Below are 22186 nucleotides of genomic sequence, written 5' to 3'. Positions count from 1 at the left end.
TAACTAGGGGGCATAGATTCAAGGTAAAGGGCGGGAGGTTTAGAGGGGATTTGAGAAAGAACTTTTTCACCCAGAGGGTGGTTGGAGTCTGGAACTCACTGCCTGAAAGGGTTGTGGAGGCTGGAACCCTCACAACATTCAAGAAGCATTTGGATGAGCACTTGAAATGCCATAGCATACAAGGCTACGGACCAAATGCTGGAATATGGGATTAGATTAGACAGGGCTTGATGGCCGGCGCGGACACGATGGGCCGAAGGGCCTCTATCCGTGCTGTATAACTCTATGACTCTATGGCCTAGAAATTCACTGGCCTTAGTGCCGCTTTTCAGGCGCTAGAGGGCCTAGCGCCGAAGTTATGGCCAGTTTAGAAATTGACAGGGGCCCTAAATCGGCGTTAGGCCAGTAGCGCTGCGCCGGCACCGATGACGTCATTGGTGTGCGCAGCGTCCCGGTTGCCATGGTAACCCGCCCGAACTCGGAAATTGAGTTGCGGCCGCCTCGCCCGTGGCAGCCGCAAGCAACGTTCTGGCAGAGGTGCCTTACAGAACTTTGCGCCGGCGCATTAAAGGCCCCGCGGCGGCCGGCTGCTTTCCCGCCGGCCGCCTGGCCGCAGCTCCCTCCCCGGACTTCCCCCCCCCCCCCCGGAACAGAAGCAAGCCCGGCACTTGTCCGAGGTGCCGGGCTCATTTTTAAAAAGATTATCGCGGGCCGCGGCCGGGTGCAGGCAGCTCCTCCTTAACGGAAGGAGGAGGCCTGCACTTCCCGAGCCTGCCGCACCGCAGCGGGCGCCGCAGCGCCGGAATAGCACTGCAATGCGGCGCGTGGCGCCAGTTTTGAGGCGCTGAGACCCCTCAGTAGCGCCGGCAGCCGTTTGGGCGCGGCGCTACTGAATTTTTGGCGCGCGCAGGGGGACTTAGCGCCGGCACTAACTTCCGGCGCAAAAGCCCTCGCTGCGCCAAAACCGAATTTCTAGGCCAAAGACTCTAACAGCACCTCATCTTCCGATTAGGCACTTTGCAGCTTTCCGGACTCAATATCGAGTTCAACAATTTCAGATCATAACCTCGGCCCCTATTACATTTTTACTTATATATTTTTTCCCACCCCTTTGTTTTGGGTTTTCCCTCCGCCCCCCCTCCCCCCCCCCCCCCGCACTTTCCTCTTTTTTTTACATGGCAGCTGTTTCTCATTCTGCCAGTACATTTCACACCTAATCTGAGCTGTCTTTTGTCTCTTTACTAGTCCTATCACCATCTCGTCTCGTTTTGAATACCTCTTAATGTCTATTCACTTCCTTTGTTCCCTCCCCAGCCCTCCTTTCGATCTATTTAATTTCCTTTCCAGTTTTGAAGAAGGGTTTCGACCCGAAACGTCGACTCTAATTTCTCTCCACGGATGTTGCCTGGCCTGCTGAATTTTTCCAGCATTTTCTGTTGTTATTTCATGTTTAACTAACTTGATTGAGTTTTTTTATGAGGTAACAGAGAGGGTTGATGAGGGCAATGCAGTTGATGTGGTGTACATGGATTTCCAAAAGGCGTTTGATAAAGTGTCACATAATAGGCTTGCCAGCAAAGTTGAAGCCCATGGAATAAAAGGGACAGTGGCAGCATGGATATGGAATTGGCTAAGTGACAGGACACAGAGAGTAGTGCGGAATGGTTGTTTTTCAGACTGGAGGAAGGTATGCAGTGGTGTTCCCCAGGAGTCGGTTCTAGGACCACTGCTTTTCATGATATATATTAATGTCTTGGACTTGGGCATACAGGGCACAATTTCAAACTTTACAGATGCCATAAAACTTGGCAGTATAGTGAACAGTGAGGAGGATAGTGATAGACTTCAATAGGACATAGACAGGCTGGTGAAATGGGCGGACACGTGGCAGATGAAATTTAATGCAGAAAAGTGTGAAGTGATACATTTTGGTAGACAGAACATGGAGAGGCAATATAAACTAAAGGGTACAATTCTAAAGAGGGTACATGAACAGAGAGACTTGGGGGTTGTATGTGCACAAATCGTTGAAGGTGGCGGGGCAGGTTGAGAAAGCAGTTAAAAAAGGAATCCTGGGCTTCATAAATAGAGACATAGAGTACAAAAGCAATGAAGTTATGATGAACCTTTATAAAACACTCGTCCAACCTCAACTGGAGTATTGTGTCCAATTCTGAGCACCGCACTTTAGGAAGGGTGTGAAGGCCTTAGAGAGGGTGCAGAAAAGATTTACGAGAATGATTCCAGGGATGAGGGACTTCAGTTACGTGGATAGACTGGAGAAGCTAGGGTTGTTCTCCTTAGAACAGAAAAGGTTGAGAGGAGATTTGTTAGAGATGTTCAAAATCATGAGGGGTCTAGACAGAGTAGATGGAGAGATGTTCCCATTGGTGGAAGAGTCGAGAACCAGAGGACATAGATTTAAGGTAATTATCAGAAGAACCAAAGGTGACATGAGGAAGAACCTTTTTACTCAGCGAGTGGTTAGGCTCTGGAATTCACTGCCTGAAAGGGTGGCGGAGGCAGACTCAATCACGGCTTTCAAAAGGGAATTGAATAAGTACCTGAAGGAAAAAAAATGGCAGGGCTCCGGGGAAAGGGCAAGGGAGTGGGAGTAGCTGAAGTGCTCTTGCAGAGAACCGGCACGGCCTTCTTCTGTGCTGTAGCCATTCTATGATTCTATGAATATCATAATATACTGAGCAACATTAACTATACCAAAAATACTTCTTTCCTCAGTGAAACTTTCTTTCTTGCTGGTCACTGAGTGTTTTCACTGATCACTACATATGCTACGGATAACCTAACTCATTGGGAGGAATTTTACACTAACCCACCCAGCGGTAACGGGTCGGGTTCATTTAAGGACGCCTGTTTTTACAGTTTGTTGACTTCAATGGAATGTAAAATTGGGCGATGTGTAAAACAGGTGCCCGACACAAACCCGCCCACTTCACTCCGAGCGCGTCAGGTTAAAATTACCCGCAATGTGACTGGATGTTAAATCCTGCAGACAGCTGTGAAGAATTAATTGAACACACATGCCACTTCCTGAATTACTCCTAGCATTTTCATCCTTAAAGGCCCTGCTGTGTTGCTTTTAACACTCCACTTCTGCAATGGCTAAGTGATACCTGCGCTCCTCTAATTCTGGCCTCTTGAGTATCCCTGATTATAATTGCTCAACCATTGGTGGCCGTGCCTTCAGCTGCCTGGGCCCTAAGCTCTGGAATTCCCTGCCTAAACCTCGCTTCCTCTCTTTCCTCCTTTAAGACGCTCCTTAAAACCTACCTCTTTGACCCTGCCCTAATTTCTCCTTATGTGGCTCGGTGTCAAATTTTGTCTGATAACGCTCCTGTGATACATCTTGGGATGACTTACCACATTAAAGGCGCTATATAAATATAATTTGTTGTTGTTGTTAAATTGCTTTTGCTGTTATCAACAATCAGCTTTTCTGTTGTCCTCTTCTGCTTATAATATTCATCTTTAGCTATCCTCAACTGATTTTTGTTTGCCTTGTTACTTTTTATTGTACTTTGTCTATCGTTTAAGTTAATTTTTAATGTTCAGGATATTTTTTGATTTCCTCCCACACTGATCTTCTCTTTGCTCTTTGTCCTGCCGTATTCCAGTTGGGACTCTCTTCCACACATTTCCAGGCTGATTTTATGAGCGTGTTAATTTTAATGGATGGAAATTCACGGGAAGCCTACCTGCGAATTTCCTGCGTCATTCACTGCTGACTCACTCCCTGCTGGGAATGTGATACTGTAAAATAAGCACGTTAAAACAGTCTTACTATTTTTTCATTTTTATTTTCTGTTTTCTCATTCCACTCCTCATGTTCTCTACAACCCTTCCCCTAGTCTCAAAGACGGTTCTCCCAACTGCATCAAGTGCAGACCTACGCGTTTCTACATAAGTGTGGTTATTTTTGGCCGTGTGTTTTGTTACAGTGTCAGTTATAACTCGACAGTGATCATTTCCAGGTAACTAATCACTGCTCGTGGATTGCGGAACTCTAAATCTATCAGACTTAGTACCCTGCTTCACGCATGTTGGACCCAGTCACTCATTACCTCAAATAGAAACATAGAATAATAGGAGCAGGAGTCGGCCATTCGGCCCTTTGAGCTTGCTCCGCCATTCAACACGATCATGGCTGATCCTCTATCTCAATACCATATTCCCGCTCTCTCCCCATCCCTCTGCAACTGGACCCTGGACTTCCTAACAAACAGACCCCAGTCTGTCAAATTAGGTAACCACACCTCCCCCCGCCTGACCCTGAACACGGGGGCCCCACAAGGATGTGTGCTGAGCCCCCTCCTCTACTCCCTCTTCACCCACGACTGTGTGGCTGTTCATGGTTCCAACACCATTGATATGCCTATCAATTAGTCCAATAAAAGGCGACGAGTTAAGAACGTAACTGAAGGTTTTTATTGGCTAAATAACAGAGCCCACCCTCGTGGGTGATCCGATCCAACAGGGAGGAATACTAGCCAGTCAGCTACCTTTATACCTGGGCAGGTAATGGGCGGAGTCGGAGGTGGTCAGCCCAGGTATAACAGTGCGACAAGAGGCGACCTCGTGTAGTGATGTGACAGTGAGAACAGTGAGAACAATATACAGTGATAACTATAACAGTGGTTTACCACATTCACCCCTTGTTTAGATTAGAGTCCGGCGGGGTGAAGTGTATTACCAGCTCTGGTATGTCAGTCTGTCCGGAGGCTTCGTTAGCCTCTCCGATCGTCGCAGCGGCGGTGTTACATTATCCGGTGTTAAAGCTGGTGTCTGCGTAGTCGGCAAAGGCTCGTGGGGTTCCGGCATGCCGTCTACCTCGGCTGGACTCGGGGGGTTGGGAGGGGGGGGTGAGGGTGCGAGGTCTCGTAAGGAGACAGTGTCCTCCCGTCCGTCTGGGTAAGCCACATAGGCGTACTGGGGGTTGGCGTGCAGGAGGTTCACCTTCTCGACCAGGGGGTCCGTTTTATGGGCCCTCACGTGCTTTCGCAGCAAGACGGGTCCCGGAGAGGTCAGCCAGGTTGGTAGGGTGGTTCCCGTAGTCGACTTCCTGGGGAAGACAAACATTCGAGCATGGGGGGTGGTGTTAATGGCAGTGCAAAGTAGTGACCGGATGGAGTGCAGCGCAATCGGGAGGACCTCTTGCCAGCGGGAGGTTGGGAGGCCCTTAGACTTTAAGGCTAAGAGGGTGGCCTTCCATACCGTCGCGTTCTCTCTTTCCACCTGGCCGTTCCCTCGGGGGTTGTAGCTGGTGGTCCTGCTTGCTGCAATACCCCTCTCCAATAGGAACTGACGGAGTTCCTCGCTCATGAAGGAGGCGCCCCGGTCACTATGTATATAGTTCGGGAACCCGAACAAGGCGAAGAGTTTGTTCAGGCATTTAATGACCGTGTTACTGGTCATGTCTGGGCAGGGGAAGGCAAAGGGGAAATGGGAGTACTCATCAACGATGTTGAGGAAGTACACATTACGGTCGGATGACGGTAGGGGCCCCTTGAAGTCGATGCTCAGACGCTCGAAGGGGCGGGTGGCCTTGATCAGGCTTGCTCTGTCCGGCTTATAGAAGTGCGGTTTGCACTCAGCACAGATCTGGCAGTTCCTGGTCATGGTCCTGACCTCCTCGATGGAGTATGGCAGGTTGCGGGCCTTAATGAAATGGTAGAGTCTGGTGACTCCGGGGTGGCAGAGGTCATTGTGGAGGGTCTGAAGTCTATCACTTTGCGCGCTGGCGCATGTAATGCGTGAAAGAGCATCAGGGGGGTCGTTCAGTTTACCGGGCCGGTACAAGATCTCATAATCATAGGTGGAAAGCTCGATTCTCCACCTCAAGATTTTGTCGTTCTTGATCTTGCCCCTCAGCTTGTTATTAAACATGAAGGCAACCGAGCGTTGGTCGGTGAGGAGGGTAAATCGTTTGCCTGCCAAGTAGTGCCTCCAGCGCCGTACTGCCTCCACAATTGCCTGGGCTTCCTTCTCGACCGACGAGTGTCGGGTCTCGGGGCCCTGTAGGGTCCTTGAGAAGAAGGCTACCGGCCTACCCTCCTGGTTAAGGGTAGCGGCTAGGGCGAAGTCGGATGCATCGCTCTCCACTTGGAAGGGGATTGACTCATCCACTGCGTGCATTGTGGCCTTGGCTATGTCTCCCTTAATGAGGGAGAAGGCCGCGCACGCCTCTTCCGTGAGGGGGAAGGATGTGGTTTTCAGGAGGGGTCTGGCTTTGTCCGCATAATTGGGTACCCATTGGGCATAGTAGGCGAAAAGCCCCAGGGTTCTCCTAAGTGCTTTTGGACAGTGGGGGAGGGGTAGCTCCATGAGGGGGCGCATTCTTTCGGGGTCGGGGCCGATGACTCCGTTCTCTACTACACAGCCAAGGATGGCAAGGCGCGCTGTGTTAAACACGCATTTCTCCTTATTGTAGGTGAGGTTCAGCCGTTGGGCCGTACGGAGGAATTTCTCCAGATTCACGTCATGGTCCTGCCGGTTGCGGCCGCAGATGGTGACGTTATCGAGATAGGGGAAAGTGGCCTGTAGTCCGTTCTGGTCAACCATCCGGTCCATCTCCCGTTGGAAAACCGAGACCCCGTTGGTGACACCAAAGGGGACCCTAAGGAATTGGTAGAGGCGGCCATTCGCCTCGAAGGCGGTGTACTGGCTGTCCTCCGGGCTGATGGGGAGTTGGTGGTAGGCCGACTTGAGGTCGATGGTCGAGAATACGCAGTATTGTGCAATCTCATTGACCATGTCCGATATGCGGGGGAGGGGGTATGCGTCCAGCTGGGTGTATCTGTTTATGGTCTGGCTGTAGTCGATAACCAGGCGATTTTTGTCGCCGGTCTTGACTACCACCACCTGGGCACGCCAGGGGCTGCTGCTCCCCTCAATAATGCCCTCTTTCAGGAGTCGCTGCACCTCAGAGCTAATGAAGGCTCTGTCCCCAGCGCTGTACCGCCTGCTCTTAGTAGCGACAGGTTTGCAGTCGGGGGTGAGGTTAGCGAACAGGGAAGGTGGCGGTACCTTGAGGGTGGATAGGCTGCAGGTGTTACGCGGTGGGCGGTTTAACTTTCGCTGGTTGTCGACTGTGAGTGGGGGGAGGGGTCCACCGTATGCTAGGGTTACACTTTGGAGGTGGGATTGGAAGTCCAGCCCTAGTATGACGGCAGCGCACAGCTGGGGGAGTACGAGGAGTTTAAAATTTTTATACTCTGTCCCTTTAACCGACAATGTCACGACACAGTAGCCGCTGATGTCTGTGGCGTGCGACCTCGATGCCATCGAGATGCGGCTGCGCGTTGGCAGGACGGGGAGGGAGTAGTGGCTCACCGTGTCTGGGTGGATGAAGCTCTCCGTGCTTCCGCTGTCGAACAGGCAGGTCGTGGCGTGGCCGTTGACTTTGATGTCCATCATTGAGCTGGCCAGGTGGTGCGGGCGGGCTTGATCCAGGGTCACGGAAGCTAGGGTGTAGATGAGCGCGTCGTTGTCATGACAAGATGGCGGCGAAGATGGCGGCCCCCGTAGTTCACATGAGGCTCTGTTTAAATCGTTTGCCCCGCACAAAGATGGCCGCCCCTGCTGTTCCCATGAGGCTCTGCAGGCTTCGGCTGCCCCGCACAAAGATGGCCGCCCCTGGTTTTCCCATGAGGCTCTGCAGGCTTCGGCTGCCCCGCACAAAGATGGCCGCCCCTGGTTTTCCCATGAGGCTCTGCAGGCTTCGGCTGCCCCGCACAAAGATGGCCGCCCCCAGGGTTCGCATGAGGCACTGCTGGCTTCTGAGGATTTGCTTCTGCAGGCCTTGGAGAAGTGGCCTTTCTTGAGGCAGGTTTTGCAGGTCGAGTTTTTGGCTGGGCAGCGCGACCTCGGATGCTTCTCCTGGCCGCAAAAGAAGCAGCCAGCGGCCCGATCGGGGTTGCCTGATGTCGGGGCCGGTACCGGGGCTAGCGGGCCCGGTCGGATCCGTGATGCAGACGCTGAGGTAGGTCCCGGGGGCAGCGCTGTGAAGGGTGGTGGGGTGGGGGTCGGGCCCGAGTCCCAGGGTCGCGAATAGTACCTGGCAAACGCTTCCTGGTCTTGCTGGGTGGCCTCTAGGGTGAGGGCGAGGGCTTCGGCCTTGTCCAGGTCTATGTCCTTAGCTTCAAGCAGTCTTTGCCGTGTGTAGTCGGAACGTAGGCCTCTCACCAAGGCGTCGCGGACATTGTCTTCCATGTTCGCAGTAGCCGTCACCGCTTTAAAGTCACAGTTCCTGCCGAGTTGTCTCAGCGCTCGTGAAAATTCAGCTATCGATTCTCCTGGCTGTTGCTGGCGAGATCTTAAGAGATGCCTAGTGTACATGTAGTTTACCGGGCTCCGGTACTGCTGTTTCAGTAGGTTGATGGCGTCGTCGTACGTAGTCATGTCCTGGATGAGTGTATATACTCTCGGGCTCGCTTGGGCTTTCAGGACTCTTAGTTTGGATCTCTGAGGGACGACGGCTTCCTCCAGGTACGATTCGAAGCAGTCCAGCCAGTGTTTGAAGTCGTTGGCTGAGTTTGGTGCCTGTGGGTTTAGATCCAGGTATGGTGGTTTCAAGGCTTGCAGCCAAGCCGGCTGGTGTGGCCCGTTGTCTGGAGGCTGCTGTTGCTGTGCTGCTGGGTGAGCTCCTTGCTGTTGCTGTTCATTATCAGACATCTTTAAAATTTAGTCAATAAAATTGATATGCCTATCAATTAGTCCAATAAAAGGCGACGAGTTAAGAACGTAACTGAAGGTTTTTATTGGCTAAATAACAGAGCCCACCCTCGTGGGTGATCCGATCCAACAGGGAGGAATACTAGCCAGTCAGCTACCTTTATACCTGGGCAGGTAATGGGCGGAGTCGGAGGTGGTCAGCCCAGGTATAACAGTGCGACAAGAGGCGACCTCGTGTAGTGATGTGACAGTGAGAACAGTGAGAACAATATACAGTGATAACTATAACAGTGGTTTACCACAACCATCATCAAGTTTGCGGATGATACCACGGTGGTAGGCCAGATCACCAACAACGATGAGTCAGCCTACAGGGAGGAGGTCCAGCATCTCGTGAAGTGGTGCGCCGATAACAACCTGGCCCTTAACATCAAGAAAACCAAAGAAATCATTGTGGACTTCAGGAAGTCTAAAGGCGGAAGTCACACCCCCATCCACATCCATGGGGCTGTGGTGGAAAGGGTGGACAGCTTTAAGTTCCTCGGAGTCCACATCACGAAAGACCTCTCCTGGTCCCTCAATACCTCCTCTCTGGTGAAGAAGGCCCAGCAGCGCCTATATTTCCTAAGGAGGCTGAAGGGATGTAACCTGTCACCCCTGATCCTCTCTAACTTTTACCGCTGCACAATAGAGAGCATCCTGACTAACTGTATCACAGTATGGTATGGCAGCTGTAGCTACTATGACCGGAAAGCCCTGCAGCGGGTAGTCAAAACTGCCCAACGCATTACCGGCACCCGGCTACCGACCATAGAGCACATATACCAGAAACGCTGTTTACGGAGGTCACGGACCATCATCAAAGACCCTACCCACCCCAGCCACAGTCTGTTCGCCCCCCTGCCATCTGGGAGATGATACAGATGCATTCGCACCCGAACGACCAGATTTAGGAACAGCTTCTTTCCCAGGGCTGTCATCCTACTGAACTCCACAAATAAACTCTAAAGCCTGCACATCTGCCATTGCACTTTATTATGTTTATGTTAATGTATTACAAGCCAAATGAATGTTGAATGTTTAAATGTCTTAATCTAAATGTACACTCTCGGGAGCCGCAAGCCTACATTTCGTTGTACTGCACTTGTGCACTAACAATGACAATAAAGTTGATTATGATTATGATTATGATTTTATGCCTTTTGTGTCTAGAAATCTATCTATCTCCTTCTTAAATATATTCAGTGACTTGGCCTCCACAGCCTTCTGTGGTAGAGAATTCCACAGGTTCACCACCCTCTGAGTGAATCTATCACAGCAAAGGGCATAAGGTTTGCAGTCTGTAGAAGAAGCAAGGCTGCTTGCAGGCCTTAAATCCACCAGCACTGATGACGTCATCGGAGGCGACTTTCAGGATGGAAAGACTAAGTGGACCACGGGTTCCCACACGCTAACATCAATTGCCCAATTAGGTGAAAATCGCATATTTTTCCCACATCAAATTGGAGTCAGGTGGCTAACATGAAAAGCGGCTGAGACGCCCCCAGCCCGCCCCAATGGCAAAATCGAGCCCAAAGTATTTGTTTAATTTCTCTGCCATTTCCTTATTCCCCATTATAATTTCTCCTGTCTCAGCCTGTAAGGGACCCACATTTACTTTCGCTAATCTTTTCCTTTTTACATACCTATAGAAGCTTTTACAGTCTGTTTTTATGTCTCTCGCTCGTTTACTCTCATATTCTATTTTCCCTTTATCAATTTCTTGGTCCTCCTTTGCTGAATTTTAAAATCCTCCCAATCCTCAGGCTTACTACTCTTTTTGGCAGCATTATAAGCCTCTTCCTTTGATCTAATACTATCTTTAACTTCTCTTGTTAGCCACGGTTGGACCACTTTTCCTGTTTTTGTGCCTTAAAGGAATGTATATTTGTTGTAAATGATGTATTAATTCTTTGAATGCTAGCCATTGCTTGTCTACCATCATACCTTTTAATGTTTCCCAATCTACCTTAGCCAACTCGCCCCTCATACCTACGTAGTTTGCTTTGTTTAGATTTACGACTCTAGTTTCGGATTTAACTAAATCACTTTCAAACTCAATATAAAATTCTATCATATTATGGTCACTCTTCTCTAAAGGCCCCTTTAGTACAAGATTATTAATTAATCCTTTCTCATTGCATAATACTAGATCTAAAATAGCCTGTTCCTCAACATACTGATCTAGAAAACTATCTTGCATACATTCCATGAATTCGTCCTCCACACTATTACTGCAAATTTGGTTTGCCCAGTCTATATGTAGATTAAAGTCCCCCATGATTACTGTATACCCTTGTTACGTGCGCCTCTAATTACCTGATTTATACTCTGCCCTACATTACAACTACTGTTTGGGGGCCTATAAACAACTCCCACCAGTGTTTTCTGCCCCTTGCTGTTTCTTAGCTCCACCCAAACTGATTCTACTTCTTAATTTTCAGAGCTAAGATCCTTTCTCTCTACTGTCTTTATCCCATCCTTTATTATGAAGGGACCGCTCCCTCCGCGACACCCTGATCCACTCCTCAATCACCCCCAACAGCCCTTCTCCTTCACCTGGCACCTTCCCGTGCAAGCGCAGGAGATGCAACACATGCCCTTTTACCTCCTCCCTTCCCACTGTCCAGGGCCCCAAACACCCCTTCCAGGTGAAACAGCGATTTACTTGTACTTCTTGCAATTTAATATATTGTATTCGCTGCTCACGATGCGGTCTCCTCTACATTGGGGAGACCAAACGCAGATTGGGCGACCGCTTTGCGGAACATCTCCGTTCAGTCTGTAAGGGTGACCCTGAGCTTCCGGTCGCCTGTCACTTTAATTCACCGCTTCACTCCCACTCTGATCTCTCTGTCCTCGGCCTATTACATTGTTCCAATGAAGCTCAGCGTAAGCTCGAGGAACAGCACCTCATCTTTCGATTAGGCACTTTACAGCCTGCCGGACTCAACATAGTGTTCAACAATTTCAGATAATTATCCCTGCCATTTTTCATGCAGTATGATTTTTGCCATTCCCATTTGCAACATTTTATCTTTACTGCCTCTTACAAAAGTACAGGATGTTCTTTCAATTCCTTCCTCCCCTCCTAACGCCCCCACCCCGCCCCCCTGTCTCTGCACCTGCTTAATAACTGTTACATCTCCAGCTTTTTCCAGTTCTGATGAAGGGTCCCAGACCTGAAACGTTAACTCTGTTTCTCTCTCCACGGATGCTGCCTGGCCTGCTGAGTATTTCCAGCATTTTCTGTTGTTATTTCAGATTTCCAGCAACCGCAGTATTTTGCTATTATAAACCTCTAATCTGTTTGTCCCTATGCGAATTGGTGCGTAGCTCAGGTAACAATCCAGAGATTATTACCTTTGAGGTTCTGCTTTTTAATTTGGATCCTAGCTCCTCAAACTCCCATGCAGCAGAACCTCATTCCTAGTTCTACCTATGTCATTGGTTTCTACGTGGACCACGACAGCTGAATCCTCCCCCTCCCACTCCAAGTTCTCCTGCAGCCGTGAGGCGATGTCTTTCACCCTGGCACCGGGCAGGCAACACAACCTTCGGAACTCTCAGTCATGGCTGCAGAGAACAGTATCTATCCCCCTGCCTATACTGTCCCCAACCTCAACTATATTCCCTTTCACTCCCCCCACTTAACTGGCCTCCTGCACCGTGGTGCCATGTCAGCTTGCTCATCCATCCTGCAGGCTTTTCACTCATCCACACAGGCAGCAAGAACCTCATACCTGTTGGGCTGAGGCTCCTCCAGCACTACCCCTGGGGTCCCCTTACCTGCCTGAGTTGCAGTCACACCCTCCTGTCCCTGACCACTAACTAGACCTGTACCACTACCTAACCTAAGGGGTGTGACTACCTCCTGGATCAAAGTGTCCAGGTAACTCTCCCCATCCCGGATGCCCCGCAATGTCTGCACCTCAGACTCCAGCTCAAAAACTCTTGAGTTGAAGTTCCTCAAGATGCAAGCACTTACTGCAAACGTGGTTGTCCGGGATCACAATGCTCTCCACAAACTCCCACATGCTGTAGTTGCGACACACCACCTGCACTGCCATCCCTATATGACCTTGATTTATTTAATTAAATTTGTATTTAGGTAACTTAGTTTACAGTGTAGTTTCTTGACTACTTACTTGATCTAGATTAAGTTACAGGTACTGAAATTAAATATCTACCTGTAACACAAAGCACTACAAGTAGTGTAGGCAAAAAACAACTCCTCCCCCCTCTTCTCCGAATTCCCACTTTTCCAATTTCCCAAATAAAACACGCTGTTCAAGTGCACTCTGTTTAATCCCGCTCTGTGCAGACTGCACAGGAGCAGCCTTTACTGGGCCCCTTGGACATCTAAAGGGCTGCATTCGCTTCTCCTTATATTAAGTGCATAAAGCCAATTTCAGAAACACTTTCAGCTCCCAATGAAACGAAGTGTAATTGAAACAGACTCTGTACATTCCATTTGAAAAGAAGCAGGGGTCAGATAAAAGCAGCTTGCAAGCCAGATATGGCCTGCGGGCAGCCTGTTGCACACTGTCATGTTGTAGTGCTTGCTCCCATTTTGTGCCTTAGCCTCATAAACTAGGCTGACCATACGTCCCCGTTTTCCGGGGACAGTCTCTGGATTAGGTACTGTGTCCCTGGGCAAACAACATCTCCGGAAGAGTCCCCGGTTCAGGAAACTCGTCCCCGAATAGAGCCGTACTCATTGGTCGACAGGTGTTGGATTTTAACTTTATTTTTGGATAAACTGCAAAAATTGTTCTTTTAAACACGAATGTACAGAAACCCCAAGGGGGAGCTTCTCGTCCCGTTCCCGCCCGGTTTGAGCTCAGGAACAGATTCCAGGTGCCGGTTGAACGGGCACCATGAAGACAGCCCCGCCTTCCCATAATGCAGCGCGGCAGAGTAAAAGCCCCATCGATAGCTTGGGCCGCACTGCACTCTGGGGGATTGAGTCACCTGACCCCGTGTTTCGGCCAGTCGTGTCTGGCCGGAGGGCAGAACCATTTAAAATGCGCGGGAGAAGCTGAGGGCGCAGAGAGCACGTGGTTGAGTGGATTTATTTTACCTCAGCGATCAGTAAGGTGCATTGTTTTTTTTAATGATTAAGGCAAGATCTAAATTTTCCCACCGGGAAGAGGTTTCTGAAACCTTCTGAGATAGGGGGCTGGATTTTACTCACCGAGACGAGTTGGGGGCGGGTCTGCTACCTTCCGGGTTCTAGTCCCGCCCCCAGTGACGTCCGATGCTCAGATGCTATTTTACCACAATTGGCCTTGTTAAGCCCACCCTACGGGCTTGCCGGCCAATTAAGGGAAAGCCAGTGTCAGATGACATCAGTTGATGACGCTTCATCTGCCGGTTTTCTTAAAGGCACATGTAGCATTTATTTTTGACAGTGCTTGACAGCATTGAGGTGCTGCCAAACACTGACAATCACTGTACAAAGGTGAGCCCTTGCACCCAGGCTCTCCAATGACTCTCTCCTTAGGATAAAACAGGTGGCAGCTGCAGGTGAGGGTACAGAAGCGATCTGTCACTTCTCCCATTGAGTTGAGGCCACACAAACACTTCAAAGCTTGTCACCTACAGAAAAATCTAAACACATTAAAAATTACTTTCCCAACAATTCCTCACCTCTGATACTCACCAGTGTCCCATTGCATCCTTCACACCACTTCTGCAGCTGTCATCTGTACACCAACATAACAACATGCCTCACTTACCCTGGCAGGGATCCCCGATGTCGGGAAGCCTGCAGCAAAAGTCTAGAAATTGGAAAAAGACTCTTAACTGCCTGTTAACTTCCTGTTAACAGGCAGTTAAGTGGCTATAATCCGCTTCCCGCCGCTAGGAGTCGGGTCCCTACACAAATCGGGGACCCGACTCTCGGGAAGATTGTTTGGAGGTGGGTTGGGAGCGGGTTCGAGACCCGCTCCCATTCTTTTTGATTTTCTCAGCAGTCCCGCTTCCAAACCCACCTCCTCAGGGCTGGTAAAATCCAGCCCAGGATGTTTCATAACTTATATGGAAAAGCTCAATCTGTTTTGAACAGATTTAAAATTGAGAAATTAAAAGTTAGGGTATTTGGGGGCGAGTATAGATGGGTACAGCACTATTGCCAAAACATACGCAAGATTTGAGATTCGGTATAAAGTGAAAATGGCGTTGTCTCTACGCGTATTCCACTCACAGAAGCAACAAAGTTGTCATGCCGGTTTTCTTGAAACGCGTCCTGGCTACTTTGCTGTGCGCCTATCCCGTGTGTCCCCGGATTCGGTTTAGAAAATATGGTCATCCTATCAGAAAGGCCCCAAATTTTAATGCAAGTAAACACCTTGCAAAATTCTATGAGATTTGCCCTGGGTTTGTTGTTCTTTGGCCATGTTTTTGTTATGACAGGTGGAGTCCTTGGAAGATGCGAGTGAAAGAGCTATAAGGTTGTGTAAGGGCTTGGCATGGGTGAGCAGTGAATGCAGAACAGGTTGGAGTGTGACCTTGGGCCATATATTTGCTACATTGGTATTATTGTGTAGGTAGAACTCTCCTGTAAATGTTCCTGGCTCCTGCAGGTACTGCACACATGTTCCTACTGACAAAGGGTTTAAAAAGCAGGGAACCTTGATTTAGGAATGAGGAAATTAGGATAAAATGGAAGAGTCAGACAGAACTTTCACACAAAGAGCAATAGTCATATGGAATAAGTTACCAGAAAATGCTATTGAACTAAACGGGCAAGTGGGACTAGTTGGCTAGCTCAAGTGAAGAGCCGGCATAGGCACGATGGGCCGAATGGACTCCTTCTGTGCCATATCATTCTATGGCCGGAATTTTCCGGGGTGGTAGTGGGCGGGAATGGAGGCGGATCGGGTGGGACATTTGAAAAAATTGGGAGCGGGTCAGGAACCCACCATCATCCCACCCCCACGCGCCTTTCCCACAGGCGTGGTTGCTGATGCGGCAGCAACCCAACCGGCAGAGGCGGGCGACCTAACTGAAATCATTATCAGGTAGTTTACAGGCACTTAAGAGCCTTTTCCCACTACACTTTTAGTTTCCCTGCATGGCCACGGGATTCACGCAGCTCAGGACCATGTCTGTCAACCTGAGGCAGGAGTTCGGTGGCCATTGCTCCAGCTGATTACTTGACAGCATCAAATGTACAGTAAAAGCTCACACCTGACAGATGATCACTTTCCTCAGCCAGAAGCTGTTGCTCAGTCCATTCCCAGCACAGACTCTGCAGGCTGCAAGTGCTTCCAGCGAAGTCTCCATCCAGTGTCACCTCATTGGAAGAACTCTCACCATTGACAGAATGCTTCTGTCATCTGTACTTTACCTGCCATCTATTGCATCAGCATGGGTGCCTTTAATACTCTCTCACCTTGGTCCTCAGAATCGGACCACGATGAGCCCAACACCAGCAGCACCAGGCACACCAGCAACACCAACAACAACACCAACCTTCTCCGCAATCACCTGATGCTGCACAGGACACAGGGCATCAGCACCCGAGCACATTGCTGCACGGGAGGCCAGCGATGGCATCGCCATGGCCAGATTTACTTCAGTTAACAATGTACACCCTGGCTGCCACATGATGCGCCAGGTTGGCACCACCCCACACCAACACCATAAAGCATCCCTACAATGCCCAAGCCATTCCTTTCACACTCATCACAATTGCGGGGGGTACCGTTATGTCTCACCATTCACTGCAACTCACCAAGCCACTTCCAAAGGTGTACACAAATCTGTCCAAGACCAGAAAGTATTGAACATAAAGGGGGAGAAATTGCCCTCCTTTGCACCTCCCGGGGGGGCGGGGGAGGGCGCTAACGGGGCGCAAAGGCCTTTTCGCCCGGCCGTGGCACTGACCACGTCTCCTGCAAAATTCCGCGGGAGGTTAACGGCGGCGCTACCGGGTTGCGCCCCGATCTCATGCGCCCAGAGATCATGACGTCATCTCCGGGCACATCGCCCTGGCAGAATAATTCCCCTTCGCCCCCTGCAGCAGCGCCGGGTGATGGCAGCGACTGCTGCAGGGGACATGAGCAGCACGGCCGGCCACTAACGGGGCGGAAGTTAAAGGTGAGGCAGCCGGCTGCCCTGAAAAACATGTCGGCTTTATAGAAAAATGTTTTTTTTTGCTCCGGGCGCAGGGTCCGTGCCGTGATCAGTCAGCCCGGCATTCTGCTTGAGCAAAAAGTGTGAATTTTAGAAAGGCTGGAAGAGGTTAGCGCCTTTTCCAGCTTTTCTGATTTAGCACCCTGAACGGGGCTCAAGGGGAATTTCTAGCCCAAAGATTTTTATGTTTGTCACCACATTAACATAAACATTGGATAAAACATCCAAGTGGCTCCCTTTTTTGTGTTGTTAGTTGGTATGATTGCAATAGGATGAGGGTGAGTGTGCGGGGTGGCTAGTGAGATGGGGTAGTGATAATGTAGATAGAGAGGGATGGGTGGAGGTGCAAGGTAAGTTGGTGTGAGTAAGGATGTGCAGGAGTAGGGTAAGGAAAGCAGAGTGATGGGGATGTGATGAGAGGCACAGCAGCATGAGGTTGAGTGTGGCTTTGTACCAACATTTCCTAATCTAATGAAATCCTTGAAACCTGCACCCAAGTCCTCCTGAACACATCCCTGCTTGTGACCTGCTCTGCAATCTGCAACCAGGCTGTTCTGGTCTCCTGGGGAGTTCTCTTCCGCCCATGGGAAGGGAAGAGGACCTCCCTGCGTGCTCTGACACCTCCATTATGGAGGGAGTCATCGGAGAACCTGGGTGCAGCCCTCTGCCTCTATGCAGTCATTGTCAGTGTTTGCAGCACTCCAAGCTGTAGAACACCGACGGCACTGTTAGATTAAGCGTCTAATCTAATGTGGTCATGGTCCCTTTAAAGATCCCAGCTGAAATGACATCACCAGACCCTCTCCATTTAATTGGGCCAGGTAACGCACTGGGCGGGCCTAAAAGGCCCTATTAACGTAAGTTCGTTTTCGGCAGTGGGGTGGAGCCAGCAGCGGGATCGCGACCCGCCATGGCCACTGGCCCCACCGGACCTGCTGAAGTCGGCAAAATTCCGGCCACAGATTCTATGGTAAACAGTGCAACTGTGGTGAATTTCCTCAAGAATGCATTAATTGAGGTTTTATTTGGCATGCTCGCAGGAATGCACGTCTGCTCAGTGCACGCCTGCGGGGCGGCATATGCTGCAGCGAATGCACAACTGATCAGCACTTGTAACAGTGCTGCTAAATCTTTGTTAATCAGCATTACGGGCATGTAACGTTACGTGACACATTTTGGATCAATACAGCTGTGGAAATTTGAGCATTTGCAGAGCAAACTGGGGGACTGAGGAAAAATCCACTTGAGTGCTAAGACCCCTACAGATCCTGGTAGACGACATGAGGGAACAGCAAAATGCCCTCATTGAGTCAGAAGGGCAACTGAAAATCTGATATGAGGTGCAAGGAAATGAAAATAGGAAGAGATGTATAATGGGCGGCTAATCACATATCGCCCGTTTTACAGTATCGCCCACAGTTAAAATTACCCCCTGGGAGGTTAAACACATGGAACAATGTTGGTTAAGTCAGACATTAGGAACACGCACCCACCATAACAGAACAAAAGTTCAATTTTTCATCACAACAATGTACAGGAAACTTTGGTTTATCCGGAGGTTGTATGTCCAGAATACTCGATCTAACGGCAAAAATCAGGAGCCGTTTTCTGTAAGTTTTTTTAGATCTCGTTCTTTTTTTTTCCCAGTCAGCCACTGCAAGGTCTGTAGCTATAGCAACAGCTTCAACTAGAGACGCTTGCAGCTGCAGACGACTCTTTAGAAGCTGTTGCTAAGCAACAGTGTTGTCAGATACGGAGATGAAAACCTCCGTATGCTTCAACATTAACTTTGTATGTCCGGCAGTTTTGATAGATCGGCAACAGCTCGGTCCCGTCGGTGCCGGATATCACAAAGTTTCCTGTATACCAAAAACTAGATATTTCAGCACTTAAAATAAAAATATATCACTTGCAGTAGTCCTCAAACAAGTAATAACATTTTAATGTAACAATTTTTAATATAAAATATTTTGAATTAAAATTGTTTGAGTTGAAAATATTTTTCTATTCTTTAGCACTTGGCCTATTCCCTTTCATTTAATGTCTGAATCCATCATCAGTCACATACCTCATTAAGAAAAGCAGTGCTGACTTCCGACTACTTGTCAAATTTCTTTATTTGTATCCTGAGTCCCTCAGAGTGACCTCACCTGATCCACTGTCACTACAGCTGCTGTCAATTGAGAAAAGTAAAAGGCACTAATTTGCTACACCAAAAATGTAATAAACTAATATTATTGGGCCAAACAACACGATATCTGATTGGGCCACTGGTATGTGACAGGGTCATTGGAGACTGTCGGAGTCTGTCTGTGTGTTAGCAGTCTTATAAAGAAAGACTTGCATTTATATAATGCCTTTCACGGCCTCAGGACGTCCCAAAGCGCTTTACAGCCAATTAAGTACTTTTGAAGTGTAGTCACTGTTGTACTGTAGGAAACGCGGAAGCCAATTTGCACACAGCAAGATCCCACAAACAGCAATGTGATGATGATCAGATAATCTGTTTTTGTGATGTTGATTGAGGGATAGATATTGGCCCGGGACACTGGGGATAATTACCCTGCTCTTGCTTAGAAATAGTGCCATGGGATCTTTTGCATCCACTTGCAAGAGCAGACGGGGCCTCGGTTTAACGTTTCATCTGAAAGACGGCACCTCCAACAGTGCAGCACTGGAGTGTCCGCCTGGAATTTTGTGCTCAAGTCTCTGCGGTGGGACTTGAACCCACAACCTTCTGACTCTGGTGAGAGCGCTGCCCACTGAGCCACAGCTGACATAGGGACAACGTTCACTGAACTATAAACATTTTGAAAGTACAGATAAATGTTAGCTGGCGAATTCAGAGTTAATAGCTCAGTAAAATAGGAATAGCTACAGATTTTAGCACTTTTTTTTAACATAATCTAAATTTTAAATGGACAGTCAGAATACTCAAATAATTTAAGGGAAAAAAATATAATTCATGCTGGTATACTCCTAACCCTAGTCTGATGCTCCAGTGCAGTGCTGTGGGAGTGCTACACTGCCAGAGGTGCCGTCTTTCGGATGAGACCTTAAACCGAGGCCCCGTCTGCTCTCTTGGGTGGATGTAAAGATCCCATGGCTGCTATGTCGAAGAAGAGCAGGGGAGTTTTCCCCGGTGTCCTGGGCCAATATTTATCTCTCAGCCAACAGCACCAAAAAACGGATTACCTGGTCATTTATCTCGTTGCCGTTTGTGGGACCTTGCTGTGCGTAAATTGGCTGCCATGTGTCCCACATTACAACAGTGACTACACTTCAAAAGTACTTCGTCGGCTGTAAGGTGCTTTGGGACATCCTGAGGTCGTGAAAGGCGCTATAGAAATGCAAGTCTTGTCTTATATTATTCTGAATGCATTTTCACAACGCATTCCCTTTATTTATTGATATATAAATGCACACAGTCAGATTTATTAAAAAATATTATTTAAATTCATGTTCATCTCAAAGTAATATCTTCCGTCAATATGGGGTTGCTTTGTGAGGTGATGCCTCTATTTAATCTGAAGTACGAGCTCCATGAGATCACCCTTACAGATTACCACAAGGTCCTTTAGGGTGCAAAAGTCAACTTAGGACATTTTCTTTTAGAAAGAATTTACAATGGCACAGATCGAAAGAAATCTACCGAATGGAACGGACCAAGTTCAGCATAGCTTTTGGATGTACAAATTTATCCTCTAATGGTTGGTGTCATTTTTGAGCGTGTTCAGTTTGATGCGGTATGTCATGTTTTTACTACCCTGCTGTGCTTTCGTTTCAGGCAATACAGCAACAGAGTTCTTCAGAGACAGAAGGAGAGGGAGGGAATACAGCAGATGCCAGCAGTGAAGGCGAAGGGGGTGAAATAATAGACAAGGAGGAAAAAGCTAAAAGCAAAAATGAGAAAGCAGGCTCCAAACGGAAAAAACCTGCTTTTAAGGTAATGGAATAGAATATTTCCATGTGCTCTAAGTATACCGTGATGTACGTGTTTCAGTGTCGTTTTAGGTTGAAGCCCCGCTCAACCTAATTTCTTGTTTGGAAAATTATATGGAACGAATCTTCTAAAATTGATCTTACCCAGAATATTTAACATGTAGTGAATAGAAATGGATTTACCAAGCAAATGTTTAGATCTTAGGTTTAATTGGACTTCTCAGAGCTGCTGTCTAGATTGTGTCGGTTCATCAGTACATCACGGCAAACAAAATAGCCCATTCTCACCTTTCGCATTTTGTGTCAGTAATTTGCATTCCTCCTCATGTGCGGTCAGGATTCCCTTGAGGACTCTTGCTTATACAGTATTTCCTCCCCATCTCATTTTAAAATGTTCTCTCCATTTTAAGTCCGGGTTTTGAAGTGGCTTACAAAATAACACTGTCCTCCCAATGTCTCCTGAACCAGCACCTTGTAGTGCTTCCCTATCCTGAATTGTACCATTGGAGGTCTTTTCATGCTGTGTCTTTACATATGGTGGCACGGTGGCATAGTGGTTAGCACTGTTGTCTCACAGCGCCAGGGACCCGGGTTCGAATCCGGCCTCGGGTGACTGTCTGTGTGGAGTTTGCACATTCTCCCCGTGTTTGCGTGGGTTTCCTCCGGGTGCTCCGGTTTCCTCCCACAGTCCAAAGATGTGCAGGTTAGGTTGATTGGCTATGATAAATTGACCCTTAGTGTTAGGGGGATTAAATACGTGGGGTTACGGGGATCGGGTGGGATATGTGTCGGTGCAGGCTCAATGGGCCGAAATGGCCTCTATCTGCACTGTGGGGTTTCTGTGATTTCTGTGATCCTTATTTCCATCTCTGCCATTGCTCTGTTTCTTTCTCAATCCTTAAATCTCTTTGGTTAAGGAGATAGACTGTTGGTCCCGCCGTTCACCGAGGGCCCAGACGCCCCGTTGCCCTCGCTGCGCTGTTATTGGCTCACACTTCCAGCAAGTTGCAGGGCAAAAACATTTTGCGCTGAAGGGTGAGCTACAAAGCCTAATGGGATGCCCCGTTCCAGGAAATGCTGGGCCATTATTTACCGGGAAGTTTTTACATATCCTTAGTGGATCTCCGCGGTGTTCCTCAGGGTAAGTCAGAGGATGCACTGTTTTGTGCTTTAAAGGAGGAGAGGTGGAGAGGTTTAGGGAGGGAATTCGAGTGATTAGGGCCTGGACAGCTGAAGACACAGCCACCAATGGTGGGGTAAGGACACTTGTGGTAGAGGAGTAAAGCCCAGGATGGTGGGATGAGTGCAGTTGGGGTACAGTAGTAAGGCCTCTGATCTTGACGGAAGATATTATTGTGAGATGAATGTGCAA

General features: G+C 48.7%; 1 protein-coding gene across 3 annotated transcripts in view; it reads left to right on the top strand.

Annotated features, from left to right (window-relative positions):
- hdgfl3 (HDGF like 3) overlaps positions 1-22186 on the top strand; it is a 149389-nt gene that overhangs the window by 103129 nt on the left and 24074 nt on the right. For all 3 annotated transcript variants that reach the window (XM_085968844.1, XM_085968845.1, XM_085968846.1), the window contains one exon: positions 20660-20818. In XM_085968844.1, the coding sequence (XP_085824970.1) occupies positions 20660-20818 (159 nt within the window). The remainder of the gene's footprint in view (positions 1-20659; positions 20819-22186) is intronic.

Source organism: Somniosus microcephalus, chromosome 27 (genome assembly GCF_052327205.1).
Source record: "Somniosus microcephalus isolate GS21.2 chromosome 27, FLI_Smic_1.0, whole genome shotgun sequence".
NCBI classification, from domain to species: domain Eukaryota; kingdom Metazoa; phylum Chordata; class Chondrichthyes; order Squaliformes; family Somniosidae; genus Somniosus; species Somniosus microcephalus.
Note: the sequence above shows the minus strand (reverse complement) of the source record. Positions and strands in the feature narration are given on the sequence as shown.